The sequence below is a fragment of the Octodon degus genome, unplaced genomic scaffold (assembly GCF_000260255.1).
Source record: "Octodon degus isolate 3935 unplaced genomic scaffold, OctDeg1.0 scaffold00025, whole genome shotgun sequence".
Lineage (NCBI taxonomy): Eukaryota > Metazoa > Chordata > Mammalia > Rodentia > Octodontidae > Octodon > Octodon degus.
In genome coordinates, this window is record NW_004524601.1 from 3,729,205 (window position 1) to 3,750,932 (window position 21,728).

Sequence of the window (21,728 nt, forward strand, 5' to 3'; positions counted from 1 at the left end):
GCCCCATCAATTAAAAGTTTTAATTTAGAAACTGAATGCTAATTCTAGGAAGAGTTTTGCTTGAAGACCTCACCATGAATTTCATTGATCCTCCTTTTTCATTGATTTGGCCTTAGCAAGCGGGACCAAAGTGTCTCCTTGCTCTTGGTTCCTCCCCAGCACTGGACAGTTGTGATGATGACGATGATGATGATGATGATTATTTTCCCTAAAATGGGCCACGCCCCCTCACCCCTTTGCCATGAAGCTGTGAGCTCGCAGGCTGTGGAGAACCTTCAGGAGAGGATGGGCTCTGTGAGACCTGCCATGGGCCGCCTCCTCCTGGGACACGGGTGAGGTCTCTGTGTCCCCAGGCCTCTTGGGACAGCAGGGGTGCAAGGGCAGCCCTCCCCTGAGCAGTCCACCCTGGCTGGCAGCCTCTTCCAGCTCTGAGGCTCACCTCGCATCTTCTCAGAATCCCCTTCGCTGCACATTTGAGTCGATGGCTGGAGTTCAGTTGTGCCAGTGCAGCCCTCACGGCCTCCAGTGGTGCCTGTAGGTGCTGCCCCAAGCAAAGCAGGCTCCTTGGGGGGTTCATGCTGTTGTTGGTTTGAGTTTTGTTTGTTTATTTTGGTAGTGGGAACAGAGCTCAGGCCCTTGCACTCTCCAGGCAGGCGATTAGCCGTTGGGCTATCTCCCCGGCCTGGGGGATTCATACTAACCGAAGGGTTCAGAGACCAGGACACCTGCCTGCTAGGGGATGCTTGTACGCAGTCTTTCCAGGCTTCTCAATCCTCCTGAAAGCTGTAGAAAATTGTCTCTCCAAAGAGTTTTCTTTCTATTTTAATATTTTGTTAAAACACTCTTCCTAGTTCTGAGGTAGGTGATAAGGGAGTGTTCGGTAAATTAGCTCCAAGTTTGGCCAAGAAGCAGAAGGGGCAGCCCACCTGCATTTCCAAAGCCAATAGCAGCGCCTTCCTGCCTCCCATGCGCACAGTGCTCGGCCACACGTCAAGTCCCCTATGGAGTTAGAGCTCTCACTGTCCTGTCCTGTGGGCAAGGTGGCTACTGCGAGTCCAGCTTTCTATGCAGAAGGAAACTGAGGCTCAGAGGTCCCAAGAAAATTGCCTCAGGTCATGTTACAAGTCCACGGGGCTGGGACCTTTGAATTACTTCATTCAAATTCAGTTGATTTAGAAGCCAAACATCCTTTTGTTAAAAATAACTTCCCACTTTTATTCATCTGTCTATTAAAAGTGTTTACTGGGCACCTACTGTGTGCCGAGAGTCATGCAAAACATTTCATATTTTACAGCCACGGCTTTATCCTTGCCTTACGCCAGACACTGCTTGGCTAACCCATTTCCCTACCTCCAGGGCGCTCGTAGTATAGGTAAAGCTCTTCATGGGTGACAGCTGTGTTTCCTGGGGCCATCTGCACTGGCATTTCTATCCAGAGCTGAGGGCAGTGTAGAACCCACTCCGCTGGCCAGGGAAGGGTCTTCTTGCCCCCACACCATATGGCCTTCATTGTTTGGTCTGTTCATTACATCTGCGAACACCTGTGAGCCAAGTTAATAACATTTTGACATTGTGTTCATCTTATCCCACCGAAAATGAGTACTCAGTCAGTTTAGGAAAATTCATAAGCTGCAATTCAACACTGAATGAAAAAAAAGAAAGCCAGACTGTGTGAAGTAAAATTTCTTTCTTGCAAAATCTCTAAGTTCTGTTGATTGTTTGCAGGTAATGAAAACTGCATAGAGGTGCTTTTGGAGCAAAAGTGTTTCCGCACGTTTGTGGGTAACCCCTTCACGCCTCTTCACTGCGCAATGTAAGCACACGTGCCCCATCGGCTGTCTGGCCTCTGAGTATAAACATGGCCTTTTAGGGAAGGAGAAAGCTTCCAGATTATAGCTAAGACTAAACTATTCCATTTCACTGCTAAAGACAAGTAGTTCTGCTAGTGAAGTGTGGGCTCTCGTGCTGTGGATTTCCCAGGAGCCCCGGGGATGTTCCACTGCTCTCAGGGGACTCACGCATCCCTGGAGAGCTGTGGGGTGGGGGCCTGAGGGCACATCTCTGAGGGTGTACAGCCCCTGGTGTCTGCTAGATTCTGAAAATAAGCCAGGGTCTGCAGCAGGCTGCTGTGTGGTTAAAAAGGCATTTGCTCCCAGGAGGTCTCTGCATGTTTGTCACACTTCATCAGAGTCGTGCTTTTGGTAAATCTAACTATTCCTCCAGTCTCAGGTCAGTCATTGGCAGGAGGGTACAGCGAGTTCCATCAGACTTCCATGCCAGCCTGGGCCGAGACCTGAGGTCTATTTGTGTATTCTGTGGGCTTCACAGGCCCCTGGCTTCTTTGTTGGGAAGACAACAGCAGTATAAAATAGATGAAGGGGGCCGGGGAGATACCTCGGCAGTCTAAGCACCTGCCTGGCAAGTGCAAGGACCCAGGTTTGATCCCCATAAGTGCATGCTGTGCCGGCCGTGAGCCGGCCCAAACCCAGTGTGGTGGCACACACCTGTAATCCCAGCACTGGGGAGGCTGAGACAAGAGGATTGCTATGAGTCTGAGCTGTGTAGTGAACCCCTGTACCAAATAAACAAATAAAAGATTTTTTTAAAAAAAGGGTGAAGGATCCACATCTTTCCAGTTATGGTCTACAGTACACCTGTACAGTGTCCTGTGCTCGGGCACAGTGAGCACACAGTTTAGAAGTCTTATGGCTGGAAAAGGGAGAGGGAGATGAGGTGGGAGGGACCACACAAGCCCAGGAAGGTGAAATTGGAGGGACTTGATGGCACAGGGTGACATTTTAACATGGAAATCCATTTCTGCTTTAGAATAAATGACCATGAGAGTTGTGCGTCGCTGCTGCTGGGCGCCATCGATTCCAGCATCGTCAGCTGCAGAGACGACAAAGGCAGGTAAGGGCCCCTGAGACGTGCCCAGTACTGCGGGCCCTGGGCTGTGCTTTGCAGCTGCGGAGTAGCCAAACAGCTCTTTTCCACTGACAAAGTAATATGCTGTAGGAGCATGACTTTTTCAAGCTGAGTATCAGAAAGGATATATCATTCGATTAAATTGCCTTTTTGCTAAGAAACCCTGGCCTCTTCCATAGCGACAGCTGCTGGGCTCTGTTCAGTCCAAATGGTATTTCCTCCTAAATACTTGCTGTGTGCCTGTAAGCATCTATAAACATATACATATGCATTCTTTTGATGCAAATGGGCCACTTACAACCGTATTCTACTTTTAGTATATCTTGGAAATTTCCACGCCAGCCCATACATATTCACGGCGTCCCTTGTGACGCACAGGCTGCCAAAGCCAGCATCGCCACTGTCATTCTAAAGCACATATTATTTCACCAAATGGGTGTGCTCTATTTTACTCAGTCTGCCTTCAGCTGAGGAAAAGTTCACTGGCTTCCAGTATTTTGCTGTTTCAAAGGAGCGTCGCACTGGATAGTCTGTGAGCCTGGAGACATGATCAACAGTATCTGGGAGATGAGGTTGCAGGAGCAGAATTACTTGATTAAAAAGCCCATAGTTTTGATAAATAATGCCAAATCATGTTCTCAAAGAAGTCACCCATCCATATTAACTTATATGGCTTTTTAAATCTTTATTTAATCTACCAATTACCTACAAATTTAAGGCTAGCTTTTGAAAGTCTCCATCTCAAAGATGACAGAGAAGTCCCTGAAGGTCACAGTCCATGCTGATTTTATCATCAGGGCCACCACAAGCCCCACCCCCACCCTAACGCATTTCTTCTGTGTGGGGGACGCTTCAGTGACTACCCTGAATGGCCTCTCGAGGGGTCTTGACCATTATGTTTCCAAGCGGAGACCTTTGAAACCCTAGATGACACCACACACGTTTCCCGGGCAGTTATTAAGGAGAGAAGAGGTTGAACGGAATCTAAACCCTACGCGCTTGACATCTCCAGGACCCCGCTCCATGCGGCAGCGTTCAGGGACCACGTGGACTGCCTGCAGCTGCTTCTGCGACACAACGCTCAGGTGAACGCCGAGGACAATGCGGGGAAGACGGCGTTGATGATGGCCGCAGAGAACGGGCAGGCGGGTGCCGTAGGTATGTGCTGGTCCCAGGCCAAAGTGAGGTGATATGGGAGCTGGCGATCTTGGGGTCTCCCCATCTGGAGAAGGGCAAGAGGCAGCCTTACCTCAGCCCCTGACTGCTTCCTCGGTCACTTCTTGTGCCGGGAACCTGGATCAGGGCAGGCCCTGCCCAGCCTCCTGCAGTGAAGTCTCACACTTTGAGGCCAAGTGTGGTGACAGTCACTTAAGTGGAAATAGTAAAACTACAAGGACACTTAAATGCCTGCCAATCTTTGATTTGGGTGAAACAAATAGGGCAATAAGTTGCTCCTTTTTTCTTTAAAAGCATGAAGTACAGTTAAGTGAGCTGTCCTGATTTAAATGTTGCTGTTTTTACAGTAACTTCTTCAAAATGCGTGTGATCAGCATTTCGTCTAAGCCTCTCTCTTCTCTTCCTGCAGACGTTTTGGTGAACCACATCCAGGCTGATCTGACTGTGAAGGATAAGGACTTGAATACACCCTTACATCTAGCTAGCAGTAAAGTATGTAAACAAACGTAAGGCACAGTTACTGGGTGTCGTGACAGTAATACCACTGACATCCCCTCTATTCTGGAAGTCTGCAGTGTGATTTTTCTGGAAGGTGTGCATTTTCCCAGGATGTTGTCAGCCATAGGTGGAATGGAAGGGGGAGAGGGAAAGGGCCACCTCCAGGTTGACGAGGCGATGCTCCACCCAGAAGAGTGAGGAGGCCCCGCTCCTCGTGGTACTGTCACTCAGGTTCTTGCCGCAGGCCTTCTGTCTTGATGCGGCTACTGTATCTGTGTCCTAGTGGTGGTGTCACAGCTTGGTACTGTATCACAGGGTAGGATCTTGCTTATGTGGCTTCCAGAAGTAAGCAGTTCTACTCATTTTGTGTTCATGCCATGGGAAGGCAAGCGTTGTGCTAGCAGGCCCCAAGAGTCCACTCTGCGAAGCAAGCAGCACACCAGGCGCAGTTCTGCCCCACCCCTTTCCCTTCTGCTGCACATTCCCACCTAGAGGATTGTGGCTGGGTTTGGTGGTGGTGGTGGTGGTAAAGAGGTCGCATTCCTGCTCCCATTAAGGACACTGCAAGAGGGCTGGCGAGATAGCTCAGCAGTCTAAGCGCCTGCTTTGGCAAGCATAGGGACCAGGGTTCGACCCCTGGTCCCGCATGCTGCCCCGGCCCCACCCCCAGAACACATGGACCGAGTCTGGGCATGGTGGCATGTGCCTGTAATCCCAGCACTGGGGAGGCTGACAGCAGGAAGATCACCATGACTCCACACTGTGTGGTGAGACCCTGTACCAAGTACATAAATGAAAACAGACATTGCAGGTACACACACATACATATATGTGCATGTATGTCTGGTGTTATCAGATACATTAGTAATATACATTAGTAATAGGGTGACATTGGCGCTTTAATCCACTGAGCTATCTGGCCAGCCCCGTGCCTTTTTTTACTGGTGTTGTTTTTCCCCTTCATGCTGTGGGAATCCCCAGAAGCACAGACAGACAGACAAACAGACAGACAGACAGACAGACAGACAGACGGACGGACACACACACACACACACACACACACACACCAGCTCAGTTTCACAATTACAGTTCAATAGAGAACATAAATGCAGTACTTTTCAGACTTCATGTGCAGATGAGCCCTGGTGGTGACTGTGCTGATCTTGGCCGACTGGGCCAGGGTGGACCCGGGAGGCAGCGTTTCTACCTAGCAGATGATACTGCAGTGGTTTTGCTCTTGATTGGCAAGGGCTCAGGAAGCCAAGACCCCTCAGAGGGCAGCAGGCTCCAGGCCGTGAAGGAGCTCTGCCTCAGTGAATTGTCAGCCATCTGCTGTTGTAAGATCCAGGGATGCCTTCTGCTGTTGAGCAGAGGCAGAATGAACTTTCCCGAGACAGGGCCTCCTCGTTGTGAGGCAACTGGCTATGCTAAGTGACCCCAAGGGAGGGTATGTGAGGACTCTGAGGGTGGGCAGGGTGCCAAAATGGGACTCGAAGGCGACAGGAGGAGATGGCCACTTGACGGAGTTTTACAAAGTAATATAGGAGCATTGAAGGTTGTGGGCTCTGCTCTTAATCCAGCAGCTGACCTAGCTAAGCTGCCATCTACTTTAGCTCTTTGAACATTAATTCTGAAAATTATCTTGGAAATATTCATGTTAAGTATGAATATTTTAGAATAGACTTATGCTAACCAAGTCCTAATCGGCTGCATTTAACTGCTTACAGTATCTGGGGCCCATTTCCTTTTTAGGGAAAAAAGTATACAGAAAATAGCCTTGCTGAATGTTTTTAGAACACGTTTGTTTTCAGTTTCAGATACGATGGAGTAATTATGCAGGACCCTGCTGCTGTCGCTGTCTCATGTTTCTTACTGTCCCTTTCCTTCACTAGGGCCATGAAAAATGTGCCTTGTTAATACTTGACAAGATCCAAGACGAGAGCCTTATTAACGCCAAAAACAACGCGCTGCAGACGTAAGTATGGCTGCGAAAGTTTCCTCTTGGCTGGAGCATTTACCCAGCGAATTTAAGGCCCTGCCCGGGCACGGCGCTGACCCCCGCAGAGGTCCCCTCCGCGCACCTGCAGTGCTCATAGCTAGCGAGACGGTTGCCCTTAGAATCCTCCTTTCACTCAGCCTTTGTAAAATCTAGTGTGTGAGCTCTTTGCTGTTCTTCACTGATATTTCTGTGGTAGCATTATAAATTTAGTGAGCTGTTAGAAAGATCTTAGAGGCTCATGGAGAAAGTTTTTGCATTATGTATCAGTGTATGTATTCTGACTGGAAAACAGCACCTTTATAAATCAGATTTCCAAAACACATTTGAAGAGTTTCTAAAGCTATTTGTCTTAGTTGTATTTTAATGCAATTCATATAAACCTCGGTGCGCAAGATCTACAACTTGCTTCATTTTCCACTTTAGGAAATTATTTGTGCATTTTTTAAAGGCAAAGGATATTATGACTTTTCAGTTAAGATGATGAAGCAGTTTACAGCCCAATCTGCTGTTTGACATTCTTCTATAAGGCATCGTGCGCTCAGTGAAACACCTGAGTGCATTTAATAATCACAACGAGATTTGAGTTGTATGAATGCCAGTCATGTTGATGGACGGTGTGAAACACGCTACGCCAGAAAGAGCCTTCTACCAAACACACGGACGTTTGAGCACTCTCCCAGGCTTCCTACTTACCGTCATTTAAAACTCTATGAGATGTAGACTGTTTTAATACTTGCAGCGATACCTGAGTATGGTACATAAAAATAGCCAGGTCATTAGCTCCTGGGAAAGATCTGCATGACACATACTTTCTTTAAAAAGTCAGTATCCGGGCTGGAGAGATAGCTCAGTGGTCTAAAGCACCTGCTTAGACAAGCTTAGGCAAAGTGCAGGGACCACAGTTTGATTCCCAGCACCACATGCTGCGGAAGTCCCGCCCCCAGAGTGGGCTGGCCACAAAAATAAATAAAATTAAATTAAATTAAAAAAAAAAGTCAGTATCCGTGTACTCTCTGGACTCCTGAGCACAGCACCTTTTGGTGACCCAAGCTGCCCAAAGCATCACATTTTTGCTGTGTTTGCTTCCCATTGCCATCTCAAGTACCTGAGAGGTTCAAACTTCAGACGAGGGCAGGTTTGCCTTTGCTCACAGGCTCAGACACACAGGTCCTCTGTTGTCAACTCATGCTGTGGCACGGGCCAGGGACAAGCCACAAAGTGTGGCAGGGAGCATGTGTGGCACAGCACAGCTGTACACTTGTGGCCCCCACAAGGGAGATCGAGAGGAAGAGCTGCGGTCCCACCACCCCCTCCAAGGCCACCCCATTCCCCATCTCCCAACACTGGGGCCCAGCCCTTGGACACATGGCCTCCGGGGGGCAGCTCACCTCCAGAACACAGGGTGCGCACCAAGCCACACCCAGCTGACGTGCCGCCTCACCTTGCAGGCCTCTTCATATCGCTGCACGCAATGGCTTGAAGGTGGTCGTGGGGGAGCTGCTGGCCAAAGGAGCCTGTGTCCTCGCCGTGGATGAGAATGGTAAGTGACAAACACCCCTGTGGCCGCAGGCACCGTCCCTGTGCTGGTCACTGGCAGGGGACAGTGGGAAAGAAGGGAGCCAGTTAAAAGAGCAGCGCGAATCGGCCCCTCGGGAGTCCTGTGCGTAAGCAGCAAGCGAGGCGGGCGCACCCTGTCTGTCCTGTCGCGGATCACACTGTGTCCTGTGGCCACCGCTGCTGTCCATTCTGCATGTCATGTCCCTAACTTGGCAGCAGGTCCCTAACTCTTCAGCGAGCTGGTGGAAACCCTTGGGGCATCCTGAAAAGCCTCTCCCAGCCTATGCGGAGAGTTAGGGATCGCGCATGCCGCTGGTGCATGCTCAAGGGCCTGATGGGCACTTAGATCTTCGATTGTATATAGTTCATTCTGAGATCAAACCTTTTTAAGTACACATCAGAAATCATATCCATAGCGTGGAAATTTGGGGAACTTAAGTAAAACATTTTTAACAAATGTTTAGACTTGAAGTCTCCCCTTGGTCTATATAACATTCCTTTTCTGAATCAGCTAATTCTTGTCAGCAGCTTTCTACTCTGCCTCCTAAGATGCCTGAAAACTAACACATACTAGAGCTGTACTAAAATACCATGTTAAGTGCAATGCCTCTTAACCTTGGTGAGAAAAGAAGAACTTCTGGATATTTATGAATTAAGTAATTTTTTAAACACGGCATTAATTGTGGCATTGAATTAAAGCATTATAATGTATTAATGTAACTCAACTGCTTATTACAGGTATTGGAATTAGCAGCTCATGCCTATTTCTCAGAAGTAAGCGGCCCTACTGACGTCATTAGCTAACTCTTAGTTTTGGTTCTGCAGCCCGTGTCTCCTAGCATGTTCCCCGCCCTGCCCACAACCTGGCTCCTGTAGGAAGTGCAGAAAGCCCCATTACTCCATCTCCTTGATCCTCCTGCCTCATCTTCCCTCTCCCCTCACCCCACTACCCACCTTCAAGTTGGCATGCAGAAGCCCACAGTTTTCCTCCAAAATGACCAGAGATTAGAATCAATTGGTTTTGCTTTCTTCCAGTGTAAATCTGGGACCTCTGAGGTTTGTCTAGTCCTTATCAGCACCAGGAACAAGAGTCCTGGGTCTGTGGGACATGGCCTCCTGGGTTGGCTTAGCCCCACCCACAACCCAGGAGCACAAGGGACAAGGTCCTCCTGCAGCTCTGGGATAGCCATTCCCACCATCTCTGCTCTCTGTGGGGTGCAGTGGGCACTTGTTCTTGTTTATTTTCATACCGGAAGGAGGAATAAATTCTACAGGTGGGGCTGGCAATCAGGTCGAGTTAGGCTGCATAAAGACAGCTCCCCTGAGTGAGCCGGCATGTGGACTGGGCACTGTGCTGGGCACTTTGGGCAACAGAAGGAAGGTGGGTCAGGTAGTGACAAAGCCAGGAGCAGACTGCTGCCCAGGGCTCCAGCTTTATGCACTGAGACAGTTTCCTCATCTGGACTGGACCCCATTATGTCTGGGTGCTGGACAGTGACACATTCTAAAGAGCAAGCATAGCGATGCCCCCACATCACACCGCAGATTGGGGACTTTGGTTAGTGGGGTGGCTTTTTAAGAAATTCTATTAAATGCCTTTTAAATGATCATGCATCTCTAATCACAAGCACAGACGCCCTCCCGTCTGACTTGTCCAAATGATTCCATTTTTTCAAACCCAGATCACTGGCGTAGGCCTTATGTGAAGTCACTTGGTGGGCAGCTACCTGACTCAGTGTCTTCTCCGACCCAACACACAGCTCCCCATCTCAGAAAGCCGTTGTTCTCAGAATGAGGTCCCCTCTGCCAGGGCCCAGGCTCATGGTGTGCGTCTGCCCCCGGTGGAAGTGTTGTCCTGATCCTGTTGTCCTGGAGTCACGTCCCACCATCTCCTCCTGTCTGTCCTCTAGATGAAGGCTGACATGGCGCCTAACTCTAGATAATTTCATGCTTGCTGTAGTGGTGTGAGCTGAAAACACAACAAACCCCAGTTCTGTAAATGTCTCTCCCTCCCACCCCCTCGGCCTCAGCCCTAGCATGATGTAACTCCTCCTAGCACCCGGCATGACCTCTAACCCCACATGCGTCTCCCCTGAGGCCCTACGTGTTTGGAATGCGTGCTTCTCCGGACCAGGACTAACCGCTGCCTTGTCTGCATTTACGCCCAGGTCATACCCCGGCCCTGGCTTGCGCTCCTAACAAAGACGTGGCTGACTGCCTGGCCCTCATTCTGGCTACCATGATGCCTTTCTCTCCTTCCAGTGCAATGACGGCTGTCAACTTTGTTTGTTTTAAAAAAGACAATTTGAGCAGGACGACCCTCTCCAACCTGGGTAGCATGGTTAGCTTGTGCAGTAACAACGTAGGCTCCGAGGACGGGTACAATGAGAACGACTCCGACTCCGAAACCTTTTGACTGTGGACTGTAGAAGCTTTTCCCTGATCACACACGTTGGAGGAAGGGAGAAGCTTGATTTCCAGGCTTCTGCCGAGGTCGAGTGTTCTGATGGGCCCGCACTTTCAGGAGCCAGTCACGGGGAGGGCGGGCCAGAGGGGGAGACTCCTGTGCAATGGGCCCCAGGCTGGTTTTGTTTCATGTTTTCCTTAGCTCTAAGGTACTTCTGTGAAAGTCTACCTCTCATTTAAGTAAGGAATAAAACATGTATTCTAATTATTTTTCTTTGGGGGTAACGCAAGAGGCCAGCTGTTCGTGCTAAAGAACTTTCTAGCGTCTCAGCAGTGACTTTTCAGCAGCCTCTCAGTGTGGCATTCGTGTCCTGGGGAGGGAGGGAGCGGCGGACAGGAAACGCCTCTGACCTCCTCTTGCTCTGATGTTTACTTCCTCACTAGAAGCCAAAGGTGAAGGCGTTCTGCTTCAGAAATAACCCCTGCAGGTGATCTTTCCAAGGGAGTCCACTATTCCTCTCCCGTCCGTAGTCAGTGCTTAAATATCCAGAACTTCTTTCTGAGGGTCTCTGTTAGTTTCCAGATGAATGGGAATGTGAACTTGCTTTTGTGCTTAACCCCAATATGGCACTCGGTGCTCCCCTAACAAACATGTGACTAATTTTCCCCCGAGTGATTATGAAACCCAAACTGACCCAGTAACATTCAAGTGGAAATTGCATTCCATCAAAACTTTGAGATGATGTGTAAATTTAATACAAAACTACCCTTTGTTGGCTTGTTCTATGTCAAAATACTTTTTCAAAGCATCTGATTCGCCAGCGTTGTTGGTCACTGGCGAGGTGTGTAGAGAGCTCTGCGGCCCACATAACACCGAGGGAGTGGAAGGGACTGCAGACAGGACCCAGAAAGTGGAAATGGGTGAGGCGGGGGTGCAAGCCAAGTGTAGCTGCACACCTCGAGGCCAGCGTAGTGAGTACTGTCTGCTCCCTCTGCCAAAGCTTCTAGGTCAAACGGACCCCGTTCCACACCTGGGATAGCTGCACAGAAAGAAGAGTGAGACCCAAAACTTATGCACATGCACACGCACACACATGTGTACATGCATGTGTATGTATGTAGCTCACCAGCCAGCTGAACACGAGGACCAAAATGCGTCAGCCTAAAATGGAAGATTTAGAGTGTTTTCCTTCAAAGCGCAAGTAAGAACTACAGGAGCTTTTCTATGGAGCTCAGATATCATCTTTTCTGAGTACAGTCTTTGTTGTATTTTGTAATTCTTATGACAGAGACTTCCAGTGGACAGCTGAACATTTGCAACTGGTAATACATTGACCACGGTTTATTTTTCTGCCAAACTAGAGATGTCCATATACTTTTGATGTAAATGTTTTTATATTTATTTGAATGAAAGAAATATGAGGAAACATCCACTGTTCTGTTTTCATTGCTATGTATTTTATTTAGAATAATTTTTTAAAAACATTAGAAACCACCTTTGACCCCAGGTGCTCTAAGCCCTGGGGACAAAACCAGCATTTCCATGGCGAATGATCTGCGTGTGCTCTCAGGCCCTCCCCAGCCTATCTGCAGCCAGCTAAAAGCTTAGAAGATACCACAACCCACAGCTCTTCTGGGAGCTGGGAGCTGGCGTGCCTAGTGGACCCACGCACAAAGGCGCTTCAAAGACCCACAAATCTCCTGCAGATGCTGAAAATCTCACCTGGTCCCCGCACCCCAAGGGCAGTGCTGCTGGTGTGCGTGCTGAGCCCACAGGAAGAGAAAATCCCCAGCTCAGCCGCATTTCCCACTGGAGAGAGAGACAGGCAAGGGGCTGGTTGTGTTGGAGGAGAATTATTAAACGTTTTATGACAGGTTCTATCTCTCCCTGGAAATGTGTGAGGTAGTTTTAAAAACAGTATTCTCTCCCCTCTGAATCAAGTATAGTCACTGAATTACCTTTTCCATCTAGCTGTAAAAGACCTTAATCTTCCTCTTGTAATATCCTGGATTTAATTAAAACTCATGGGTCCTTCACAAATGAGAACTTGCACAAAAGGGAAAACATCAAAAAATGTGACAGTGCCAACATTGTTTCTTAAATTCGCAGTGTGGCGTTTCCCTCCTCCTCCTCTTTTTGTTTACAGAAGGTAAATCTTTTAAAAGTGGGCAAATTGCTAATGGGCAATAATGACTTTTTCTTTACCAAAACACTGAAAATAAAGGAGCTCCAGCGTCAAAGAAGCATGACATACTGCAGTGTCTTTTTCTAGAAGTAATTGGAAATCTTGCTCGGTGGCATTTAAGGCAGGAAATGAAATGCTGCGCCGAGGGGCCGCGCCTGCCGCTTTCCCCATCGAGTAGCAACACGCAGGGCTCCTTGGAGAGGAGCGGAGACCCAGCGTCAGACACAGGCTCCTGCGGAGGGTGTTTGGCTTTTCGCTTTGTCTTCCTGCTAGAAGGAAGGAAATAAATGCTCGTTGGAACTGATCCTTGAATCAGCGTCTAGCCTTCCCACCCACTCAGCCCCTCTGTTTCATTGTGAGATCAAATATTTTTAAAGAATGACATTAAAAATTGTGGTTTCTGTATGCTCCAGTTGCATCTCTTAGAAATAATCTGTTTGCAACCCAGCTTTGTAAAGACAGAGACCAGAAGGCATGTGTTTGAGTCATTTGCTTAGTGCTGTTCCCTAAATCTGTCATTTTTAGACTCATTTTTAACCACAGCCGCAGGACCACGTTCACCTCACTTGCCTGTTCACCAGTGTCTGCCTATCTTTGGTAAATACATTTTCTGTCTCCAAATTGCCTAAAATCTGCTCTGATTCTACAGTAACTAGCTCAGGGGATTTCTATTTATCACTACTAAAAGGGCACCATAGTATGTTTTGGTACTTGAGGCAGTAAACAGCTGCTTGATGTATTCTTTTCTTATGAAGTTCGAACGAGGACCTGCAATGGATTTGCTGCACTAGTTAATCTCGTACTGTCCAGCGACTTGTTTGCTAGTCCGTTGTGTTGGTTGAAGAACTCATTCCTCTCCCTGTCTTGTAACATGAAGTTAGAGTGCCTTTTTATATTTGTATATTCTGAAACTGTTTTGTGAAACATTTTGTATTCTTTTTTCATTTGAGTATTATCAGAGCAATATAATGCCAGTGAGGTTTCATTTCAACTTTTCGTTGAATGTATAGTGTTTTTTCCTACTTCCCCCATCTCTGCTTTGAAATGAAAATGCTAAAGTTTTCTATAGGACTTATGTGTGATATTGCTAAAATGCTCTCTTCTCCCACCACTGTAAACTCTCGGTCAGTATTATAGGAGAAGAGCATCGGAAGATAGTGACCATCTGAGTGTGTGCATAGATTGTCCTGCTCTGCGTTTCTTACGCAGCGAGCTGAAGGTTCGGTGCGAGGACCTTCGTCTGGTAGTTTTGTCTACACCCTTTATGCTTTCGCATGTGCAATATATCTTCACAAAGCACGGTGGTACAAGTCTGGTGCCAGGATTACCTTTTGCATAACATATTTGTAACAGCCTAAAATATTGTTTGATGACTTTGGTGGGATTTTGTCTGTAATGTTTTCTTATGTAAATCGGAGTTGGGTGACTCTGGTAAATGTCATGACTGTAAAAAATGAGGAAATTTTGTTTTTGGTTCAGTGAGTGACTCGGAACCAACCTGACTCTTCTCAAGCACAGTTTCATACTTTTGCAACTACTGGATGCTCTTGTAACGCAACGAAGTACATAACTGTAATCTACTGTGGAAGCGCATTCAGAGGGTTATTTTTACAAATAAAAGCGGTACAAACATCGTTGCAATGTGTGTTGTCTTCCATTTTTGCAATCTGTTTTTTCCAAAGTTATGCTAATTAAAATCTTTGTCTCCTCCTCAAGCCAAATGGACTTTAAATTTTGAAAATAAATAATCAAGCTAGAAGAATGTCTCCAAACTGGTGCTATGTGTGTTATCACAGTTAGACAAAAAAGTTTGCAACTTGTGTCTGTGTTCACTGTATTTCTTTCTGGCCCCAACAGTTTTTGTTAAGGATTTCAGCTGACTCACAGCAGGAGGTGTGCAATAAACTAAGTCTTCTCTAAGCTTCCTGATAGCCAGGGTAAGAGCCCTATGATTGGTTATGTGCTCACAGGTATCAGAAAGGAGGGAGTGAGGGCCAGGGAGATAGCTCAGCAGTCTAAGCACCTGCTTAGCAAGCGCAGGGACCCGGGTTCAATCCTCAGTACCACATGCCCCTACCGGCCCTGCACCCAGCCAGCCATTGAAACCAGGCGTGGTGGTGCATGCCTGTAATGGGGAGGCTCAGACAGGAGGATCACTGTGAGTCTGAGCTGTGTAGTGAGACTGTACCAAATAAATAGAAGATTTAAAAAATGGAGACTTAAAAAAATAGTAGAACAAGAAAGGCGGGAGTAAGCAGAGGCCACAAATCGTGCTGTCACCCAACTCTGCAGCTGTCTCCACCACCCGAGAGCTGCTGCAGCGCAGCAGCAGAACCTGCGTCTCTGTCTTGGCACCAAGGGGGTCGTAGAGTGTGCTCCTCTGCCTGCCTCGCCCTCTCCTGTAGCTCCCCTTGGAAGCAGCTTCCTGGCAGTGCCTGAAAGACCAAGGGACAAATTCCTAATGGTGGCGTTTCCAGCTCCTACAAGTTGGAGGTGGTGCTTGCCTGCATGTTGCTGATCATAGTGTCTTGGAATGTTAGTACTTCTTATGCCCGACCCCAGTTCTGCCACTAGCTTTTTCACAAAGAAACTGAATACCACAGAAATTAACTTGCTCAAAAATGCAGAGTAAGTGATCTGACTGCATCATGTATGCCACTAGATGTTCTCTCATCTGCACCTTTCTGCCACGGGATGTCTTGTTTTTTCTGGCAGAGATGTTTGGGAAGGTTCATTACTCAGGACTGCATCTCTCCTTAGTCAAATACACACATCTAAATGGTTTTCATTCTTAACTGTAAAGTGTAGATTCTGTCATTGATGATCATGTCCTGCCATTTAGAGCAGACTGGGTATATTAATTATCAATTGTTGTATAACAAATTACCTTAAACACAGAAGCTTACAACAACAAATGTTCAGCTTACTGTACCCTCTTTCCGGGAGCCACTCGTGGCTGAGCTGGGCTTATGCCTCAAGGCCCTTCAGGGGACAGCATCAGAGTCGACCTGTTCCTGCGCTCATCTACCTGGCGGTTGGCAGGTTCTTCCTAAGCTGTTGAAATGAGGGCCTTGGCTCCAGGCTGCCTGAGTTCAGTGGGCCTTTCATCCTGAAGCATGGTGGCTTGCCACAAAAAGCAAGCAACTTGGAAAAGCCAGACAAAGGCAGAGAAGACACAACTCTCCATTTTTTTGCCGAGGGGTTTCAAGAGCCACAGTCCATCATTTTTCTCGTTCTGTTCCCTAGAAGCCAGTCCCCAGGTCCAGTCAATACTCAGGGCAGAGGATGAGCAAGAAGTGAATGCCAGGCCCCAGGAAGCACCGGCAGCCGTTGCTGGAGGCTACTTATCACAGCGTCCCTTGAGAGTTGAGCATTACACGAGGACACATTCCTTCCAACAGTGGCTAAGGGAAGTGTTTACTTGGCTTCCAAAATTTACCCTTTCGAGAAAAGCAGGGATCCCTAATCTTCTTTGTCGCCTCTTGGTAGGAAGCTGACAACGGCCCCTGCTGCAGCAACCACACTGCTGAACAGCGACACAGCACTTTGTCTCCACAGGGTCCTGCTCTGCTTCCATTCAGTAAGTTCACATCCCCATTCATCTAGCCTTCACTTCACACACGTACTGCGTCCCAGAATTAGCTCTTGAGGCACCAAGATGTTGAGCTAAAAGGCTATTAACATAAAAACAGTGTGGGTAGGAGCGCTGTGTGCATTGTCCCGGCACGTTCAATATTGGCTGCACATTTGCTGTAAAACAGCAGCGCGAGGCTGTGGCGCTCGTCAATTCTCAGGCACCCCAGGTTGAACAGAAGTATGTGGGACCTGTTCTTGGGACGAGGACTGAGGGATGGGGTTGCTACCAGCCACTCACTGTCCCGAGACCCAGGGTACCACGTCTGCCGCCCAGCCAGTGGGCATCTGAGCCACTGCGTGCCAGCGCTCCCCGCCCTCTGCCCATCTGTGCGCTCTTTGTCTGTCTGTGAATCAGTTTTTCCTCGCCTTCCAAGGGTAGCCGGGTTCATGAACTCGGTTCCCTCCCCAGTTCTAGTCGCAAACCAAACGGGAAGAGAACAAAACAAATTTCCTCCTAAGGCCAACATTGAACCTAACCATTGAATTCGATTCAGTTCTCATCCAACTCGACCAGAATCATGCAAAGAATCAAGTTCTTGTGCGGCCTGTGAAGCCTGTCCTACTTCTCTGCTTCCAAGCAGAAGTGCACATCCTGCTTGCTGGGCACCCGGTGGTAAGCGGACTCCAAGCTCCAGGGCAGCGGTGGAGACGCGCTCAGCCCACGTGCCCCGGGGTCCTCCAGGTGGGTGGGCAACAGGCAAGCGCTGCCCAGGCTCAGTATTTAACTCCTCTACTTGCATGGGTCGGCTCTCCTGTCACTGGAACACAGCGCCCCACACTCACAACCTTTTGGCTCACAGTTGTCAGAGATTTGGTCTACGTGCATCGGCTCCAAGGCCGAAGGGGCGTGGCAGGAGGGGCTGGAGGAGGAGACCCGCTCACCTCACAGTGGCCAGGAAGAGGGGGAGGAGCCGAGGACAGGAGCGCCCTCCAGGCCACGCCCCCAGCCCCCAGCGACCCAGCCCCCCGCGACCCAGCCCCCACCAAGTCCCTCCGCAGGCACATTCCGCTACTGTACTGCGGTGGCTGCCTCTAACGGTGAGCACAGCACCCATGACCCAGTCAGCTTCCCCCGACGGGACTTCTGAGGGACACTTTTTGATGTAAACCTTACCTACAACTAAACACAAAGTGCGTGCACACACATCTACGTCCCTTGTCTTAAGCAAGGGCTTATTGCATCTGCTTTTCTAGTGGAAAACCCCTGCCCCCCAATGGGGCCCTGGGGCGTGGAGATCCGGCAAGGCCTAGTGCAAGCACTGTAGCCTCGTGAAGTTTTCTGGGCGCCAGTGGGCACAAATCTCTAGGCCGCCGCTTTCTACTTCCAAGTGACAACTTAGATCTCTATTTGAATCCTGGGTGAGTTTTAGGATTTTCAAGTAAAGATGTTCACGCGGTCCTTACGGCACAAAAAGCTTACTTGTGTTTAAACTCCCTTGATAAAGTACTTGGCAAACTCAAGACTATAATTATACTTGAGTTTCCTTAAAATTTTCCAAAATTAAAGCATAAATTGTACCCACCACAAGCTGCCAGCTACATACCACAGAGAGAAGAAAGACCGCGGTGGCATCCGCGGTGCACCTGGGAGGTGAAACTGACTGGCAGAGAGACTGGCCCCGGGATGCAGCACAGAGCTGATCAGAGGCCCTTGCGGGGCGCGGACATCGAGGCCCGCCGCAGCGCGACGCCTGGGGGGCAGCACAGCGAGGCACTAGCTGGGGAGGACGTGGGGACCTCGTCCCAAAAGACGCAGTGTACTGGTGGGGAAAGTGTACTAGGAGAAAGAGTGATTTCAGAGACAATATTCTCAGAGCGTAGAGGAGGATTGCTGAGTAAGGTTCACTACACTTGCGATTTATGACTGTGAATTTAAAATGAAACGAGCTTTGCACAGGCATAAAGGAAATAGAAAGGAGAGTTTAGGGCTGCGGAGATGGCATAGTGGTATCAGTGCCTGCCTGGCAAATGGTCAAGGACCCGGGTTCGCTGCTGCACACAGTGGTGGCCCTGGAACCCCAGGCCCGCAGTGCAGGCCACTGAAACCCGGCATAGCGGTGCATACCTGTAATCCCGGTACTGGGGAGGCTGAGGTAGGTGGGCCAGTGCAAGTGCGCGTTGCATAGCGAGACCCTGTACTAAACCAATTAATTAATTTAAATAAAAAGTTTAGCTGGGGCAGAGCTTTGCTAGCTGAACCCAAAGAGAGGGGGCGCTGTGGAGCCACGCTGCGTGCCACGCTGCCTGCCATGCTGCCTGCAATAGGGGTCATTGCGGATTGAGGTGGGGAGAGGCTTAAAGCCAAAATTTTAGAAGGGTGCGGTTTGAGGCCCTGCCTTCTGGAGTGGGTGACTGAGGACAGCTGAAGGTGGAAGTGCTGGAACTGAGCAGAAATGCCAGGAGGCCACAGTGATGAAGAGTTCAAAGCCATTTGTCAATTTGAAAACTTTTGGCCATTTCAAAATGCCTATTATGTACGTATTTTATTAAAAGTAGACACATACTCAAGGCTGAGTATTGTCAGACTGAGGTTTGGTTTCAGGATTCAGAGGCAGGGTTTTGTGCGTTTTGCCCACACGGGGGTGGGGGGGTGGGGGTGGGGGGGTGTCCCTGGCCCTCATGCACCCATTAGGCACCCCAGAACTCCTCCCCTTTTATGAATCAGGAGCTGGCCAGGTTGCTCAGGCTGGGCTCAAACTTGCAGCCCTTCTGCCTCAGCTTTCCAGTGCAGGGTTACAAGTGCGAGCCAGCATGCCTAGTAGGTTGAATCTTTCAAAGAAGTAAGAATGGTCAAGTGCAGAAGGCAGGATCAGGTGCGTTGGGACGAGAGGCCTTGTGGCCGTATGCCTCATCCTACACGCGATGTTCAGGCTCGCCAGAAAGCACGACAGATGGCCGAGAGCTGCAGAGCGGGCAAAGGCGCCTGCGGACGAATCAGATGCCGATCAGGGCGGAAACAATGAACAGCTGCATATCTCCTGGCGCGCCCTCAGCAAACAAGGCACAAGCCACTGGGATTCTGGGCTGCTCTTTAAATGAACACCTGATTTGCTTCAAAACAACTTTTCCTGAAAAAAAAAAAAAATCTCCATTTTTAACTAAAAAATAGAGAACTTAGGTTTATAATTCTCTTTTGAATTTCCCTTTTTCAGAAGTGGTTTCTTCATTCCTAACGCTACGTTTTATTTCCTGTTCTTCCTGCCTGAGAGTTACTCCATGCTACTTTATTATTAAAGTCCGTAATCATGCTAGAGGAACGGTGCCTGCTAGTTTACACTTTGCTCCTAACTCCGTGCACAGGGACTGCTTATCAGCATTCAGTTTTGATTAGGCTGCCGGGCCAGGGTCAAGTTGGCATCGGGGCTGAAAATGTTGATCAAGAGCCAGCTGGTGCCAGCTGGGGCTGGTTTGTGACATCACAGCTGACACTAGGAATTAGATTGAGAAAACCAATTAATTCCCCACAATGTGGTTCCCATATTGCAAAAGTATAGCCTTTGAGGGTGCCCACGTCAGCTCCTGGACACAAGAGCGCCTTTCTAGTCCATATTTACCACATCCTCACTCCAGCCTCGTGGTCCAAGAGTGAGCGGAACAGCACACAGCCGAGGACATCCTCATCCAGGCTGCTTGGGACAGAGCTTCACACCCTAAATGACAGGCACCTTCTTAAACTACAGGGGCTACTTCCAGTGAGAGTGGATCAGGCTGACAGCCGGCGCTTCTGAGGGCTTCTGATGGCCCCATTCCGAGGGCTTCTTGTCCTATGAGAATTTAGGAAGTGGATGCTATCCCAGCGCCGTAACTACCCAGCTCGGCAGAAGGAGGGCTGAGGGTCGCTGAGTCAAGGTGATCACAGAATTCAGAATCTCAACTCTGCTAGACACATACATGCATTATACATATGTAGTACTGTATTTATCATGTATGTATGTATGTATGTATCCATCTATCTACAGCGACACCTCAGTTCATGATTATTTCATCCCCTGATTCTGGTCATGAACTGAATCGAATTGCCCCAGAATCTTCAGTGTCATTCAGTGCGGAGTCTGTGAAGGGAAGCAAAACATTGTTAACCACGGCTGTTCACGGAACAGGCAAACTGTTCATGAACAGACGTGTTCATGAACCGAGGGAGCACTGCACATTTGTGTATCTTCTGTATGGAAGGGAAGAAATTTCTTGATGTTATTGTTTCTCTTTTGCTACATTGTTTTGCTTTTTTTTTTTTTTTGGCTACCTCAGGAATCCTTAAGGGCAGGTCTGCTGCAGCATGTGGAGCGGGGGCTCAAACTGCGGCTCCCTGCGCCTGACTGAGTTTGCCCAAGTAAGTGCTTTAAACAACTGAGCTAACCTGCAATGCCCCTTGCTCGCTTGCTTGCTTGCTTTTTTTCTTTCTTTTTTTTCTGGTATTTTAGGGAAGGGTCTACAGTGTGTTCAGAGTCTCACTACTAGATCAGACTCACAGTGATCCGCCTGTTTACAGCCTCCCAAAAGCTGGGATTACAGGCGTGCGCCACCACGCCCAGTCTCAATTGCCATCTCAGTATGCCCTGGGGGCAGGGCCAGCACGGCAGGCCCGGGGATTGAACCCCCAGCCCCTGCACCTGCTTTCAGGCACTTTAATCTGCTAAGCTATTTGGCTGGCCCTATCCCCCTTACTTTTCTGACAGGACTTTTAAGAGGTGGGTCCGGTGGGACAGCTCCCATCCCTGGGAGCTGGGCCTAATGGTGGACATTGGCCCTTTTCTCTTCTTCCTTTGTTTCCTTTTTTCTTCATCTGAAGGTGAGGTCAGCAGCTTTGCTCTGCCACGAGTTCTTTGCCACGATGTGTTTCTTGCCTTTCACTGAAAAGCAACAAGACCAATGAATCTGACTCTAAACTATAGCTGGAATAAACTCTTTCTCTTTATAAACTAGTGATCTCAGGTACTTGTCATCATAACAGAAAGCTGACTAACACAAATGGTCTACCAGAGAGAAGGTGAGAACTAAGGTCCCACCAGCAGCTACTTAAACAACAGTTTTATTGAGCTGTAACCGATGCACCATAAAATGCACCATCTTAAGTGTATGATTTGTGCTGGGGACATAGCTCAGTGGCACAAGCACCTGCCTGGCAAGTACAAGGTCCTGAGTTCAGTTTCCACTACCAAAACAACAACAACAAAAACACAAAAGAAAGTATATGATGCAATGATTTCAATGATTTTTTTGTCAACAGGTTTTTTTATTTTTTAATTTTTTTCCAATAATTTTATTGAGAAACAAATAGCAATGAGACAGTTTCAAACCAAACTGGTAGGACAGTTTCAATAATTAACACATTGCATACATTCTTC

General features: G+C 48.5%; 1 protein-coding gene and 1 pseudogene across 1 annotated transcript in view; one reads left to right on the forward strand and one right to left on the reverse strand.

The window, feature by feature from the left end:
• Ankrd44 (ankyrin repeat domain 44) overlaps positions 1 to 14,384 on the forward strand; it is a 269,913-nt gene extending 255,529 nt beyond the window's left edge. The window contains exons 21-27 of the mRNA XM_023712328.1: positions 1,726 to 1,813; positions 2,827 to 2,910; positions 3,938 to 4,083; positions 4,511 to 4,593; positions 6,492 to 6,574; positions 8,047 to 8,138; positions 11,563 to 14,384. Coding sequence (XP_023568096.1) covers positions 1,726 to 1,813; positions 2,827 to 2,910; positions 3,938 to 4,083; positions 4,511 to 4,593; positions 6,492 to 6,574; positions 8,047 to 8,138; positions 11,563 to 11,621 — 635 coding nt within the window. The 3' untranslated portion in view covers positions 11,622 to 14,384. The remainder of the gene's footprint in view (positions 1 to 1,725; positions 1,814 to 2,826; positions 2,911 to 3,937; positions 4,084 to 4,510; positions 4,594 to 6,491; positions 6,575 to 8,046; positions 8,139 to 11,562) is intronic.
• A 3,640-nt stretch (positions 14,385 to 18,024) lies between these two features.
• LOC101577805 overlaps positions 18,025 to 21,728 on the reverse strand; it is a 29,477-nt pseudogene continuing 25,773 nt past the window's right edge.